Genomic DNA, 3,215 nt, shown 5'->3' on the forward strand with positions numbered 1-3,215 from the left:
CACCGCCTACTTTTGGTGCTCTTATTGCCGACATGAGAACAGCTGTGCCCATCAAGCAAGACTGATGTCGCAAGGCATATCAAAAGCAAAATACATCGTTCAAAAGAACAGGCAGCACAGTCAACAGCCAGCATTGCGCCATATTATGGCCCAGCCACTGTTGGTGGCATGACATCTCAGGAAGTCAAGGTACTAGGCGTTATACCCGCTGCTAGTAGCTGAATTGCACTTGTAGGTTATATGAGCATAAATACATAGTAAATGAAACAAATGCCTAGCTAATCTGATGTTCATTTGAACTGTTCTTATTTGTTTATTTCTGTATGTAATAGTGTTTTCCTATGGACCTTGAGTCTGCTGCTAAGACATTCATTCAATTTTATTCATGTTTTTGCATGATTTGCTCTTTAATTACATCCTTTCTGTTGCAGACAAGGAGAGCTGAGGTAAAGTTAGCAGTGTCGATGGTGGAACACAATGTGCCATTTGCAGTAGCCGATCACTTCAGCCCATTGCTGAAAGAATGCTTCAAAGATTCCCCTACTGCACAGAGCTTCAAGGCTGCAAAACGCACAAAAATGTCCTGCATAATAAATGAAGCAGTGGCTCCTCACTTTAGAAAGGAACTGGTCATGAAGATGAGGACCAATCCTTTCACGTTGATCACAGATGGATCAAATGATACAGGTCATTACATTCTCCACATTTTCCAGCACCCATTTTAGATATTAATTAATGTATTATATTAATCAGAACAAACACACAAACAATTTCAGTCTGATGTGTACCTTTAATCTGACATATATCATATATGTACCTATCGTTACAGGACGTGAGAAGATGAACCCGCTCACTGTGCAGGTATATGACATGGATCTCTGCAAAGTTGTCCACAGGTTCCTGGATATGTGCCCCACCAGCGGGCCAAACTGCGGCACAGCTGAAGTCATCTACAAGAAGATGGATGAGGCCATGCAGAAAAACGCCATACCATGGAGAAACTGTGTCAGTCTGTCAGTTGATAATGCCCCTGTCAATACAGGAGCAAGGAACTCCATCGCATCCAGAGCTCATCAAGAACATGGCAGTATCTACATCCATGGGTGCCCTTGTCACATCATCAGGCCAAACACTGCCAAACAGGCTGGCCAGGCCTTTTTGGAGGTCAGTTGCTTAAGACCCTCCGTATGCCTTATGCCTAATGTCACGTCAAACAGGTTGTTATGCTGTGCGGTCATGAACCAAAGACAACAATGTCTTGTGACTATAAATAATCATGTATTTTGCAGGTGTGTGGATTTGATCCAGAGGATCTCGCTGTGGATGTTGGATATTGGTTTAAAGGAAGCACCAATCGCAAAGGTTACCTAACAGGTATGTGTGTGCAGTCCCAATGTAGTACAAATTAAATCTATAATACTTTGATCAAATTGGCATTAAGATGTTCCATTCTTGTCCTAGAATTCTGTGAGCTCCATGGAAGTGAGTATATGGAAATGCTCATGCACGTTTCTGTTCGATGGTTGAGCCAGGAGAAGTGTTTGACTCGTATCCTGCAGCAGTATGAGCCACTGGCCAGCTACTTCAAGTCATTAAGTAGGCATCACATTTTAATGATGCAAATGCATGGTTATTAGAGCAGACTGAAAAGTAAATAAAGTATGTAGTATGCACAACCATTTTTTTCTCTCTTTTTCCCACAGATGACAAACAGCCAAGGTTCAGGAGGCTTGTGGAGGCATTCTCTGACTCAATTACAGAGGTGTACCTACTGTTCTTTCAAGCAACTTTTCCAGTCTTCTCCACATTCAACCTCCTCCTCCAGAGAGAGAAGTCGTCAATCTTCCTACTACATGATGAGGTAAATTGGAACCGTTGGGATACAGTTTGCTAGTATGATGTTCTATCTTTGTTCCTTTTTTATTAGCAGGAAATAAATGTAAATTTGTAAATCTTTTCTGACATTTTTAGATGAGGGGTTTTATCCGCAAGCTGCTCTCAAAGTTTCTGAAGCCCGCAGCATTGCAGCACCGGGAACTGCATGAAATATGCTTTAAGGAGCCATCCAACAAACTGCCAGGTGATTAGTAATTATCCAGGTTTTACACATGCACTATCCACTCACTGATCTCACTCAACACACTTTTCGTTAGAGGGCTGCAGTCATCTCGTCACAATCACTGATATGATGAAGATACTTAAAGGGGTGCTTTCAAGTTGGCTATTGTGGTTTTTGATGGTGACTAAAGTGACTCAACACAGTCTTGTTCCCGTCTCATACTGACATGTTACTGCATACAGCATCGTTAATGACCTCTGCAGTTGTTGATTTGTGTCTCTTGTAGGAGAAAAGTTGGTGATTGGCTTCACTACTCGAGTTACACTCAACAGGCTCCTTGAAGCAGGAGCCATTACACCGCAGCAAGTGCAGAGGTTCCAGAAGGCAGCAGTGGCGTTTCTGGAAAGGGCTGTGGAGTATGCCATCAAGAAACTCCCCATGAAAGAGCCTCTGATTAAACATGCCATGTTTCTGGATGTCCAGCAGAGAGCAGAGTGTGGAGTGGAAGATGCCTTCTACTTTGTCGACAGGTAAGTTGGGCTATCAAGTAAAGTACATTTTATCTATAGTGCCAAATCCTAACACAAGTTATCTCAATATGCTTTGCAAGTAGAGCAGGCTTAAGACCAGGCACATTTTCTTGTTTGATCCACATCTGAAAAACAACCCCTGTTTCAGTTACACTACTTTACCAGATCACTGCACATTTTTTTTCTTTTTAGATTTCCTGAACTTCTCCCATACAATGGACCTGAAGAGCGTGACAAACTTTGTGAAGAGTTTCTGGACTACCAGACCATGGACATTGCCATGCCCGACGACCCAGCAATGTTTGACTTTGAGAGATTTTGGGGGAACATGGCATCAATGAAGGACAAGGTAAAAATTATTCTGTACTCATGGGAATACCCATTGACATAATCAACTTAATAGTACAAAAATACTTGTGAGTAATTAGGCTTCCTATGTGCATTTTTCAAAGGTGACCGGTATGAGCAGATTTGGCAGGCTGTCTTGTATTGCCAAGTTGGTCTTGGTCATGCCTCACTCCAATGCTGATGCAGAGCGAGTTTTCTCTGTGGTTGGACTAAATAAGACCAAGACCCGAAACAGTTTGGCTCTTGAGGGAACTCTGTCATCCATCATGACCGTGAAG

At 42.4% G+C, this 3,215-nt stretch overlaps 1 protein-coding gene across 1 annotated transcript; it reads left to right on the forward strand.

Moving 5' to 3' along the window:
* Nucleotides 1-395: 395 nt before the first annotated feature.
* LOC115540706 (SCAN domain-containing protein 3-like) lies at nt 396-1,707 on the forward strand. Its single transcript, XM_030352211.1, has 4 exons — nt 396-687; nt 830-1,164; nt 1,290-1,374; nt 1,462-1,707. Exons 1-4 carry the CDS (start codon nt 396-398, stop codon nt 1,635-1,637), a joined length of 888 nt encoding a protein of 295 aa, XP_030208071.1. The 3' UTR covers nt 1,638-1,707.
* Nucleotides 1,708-3,215: the final 1,508 nt, after the last annotated feature.

The sequence above is a fragment of the Gadus morhua genome, chromosome 3 (assembly GCF_902167405.1).
Source record: "Gadus morhua chromosome 3, gadMor3.0, whole genome shotgun sequence".
NCBI lineage: Eukaryota > Metazoa > Chordata > Actinopteri > Gadiformes > Gadidae > Gadus > Gadus morhua.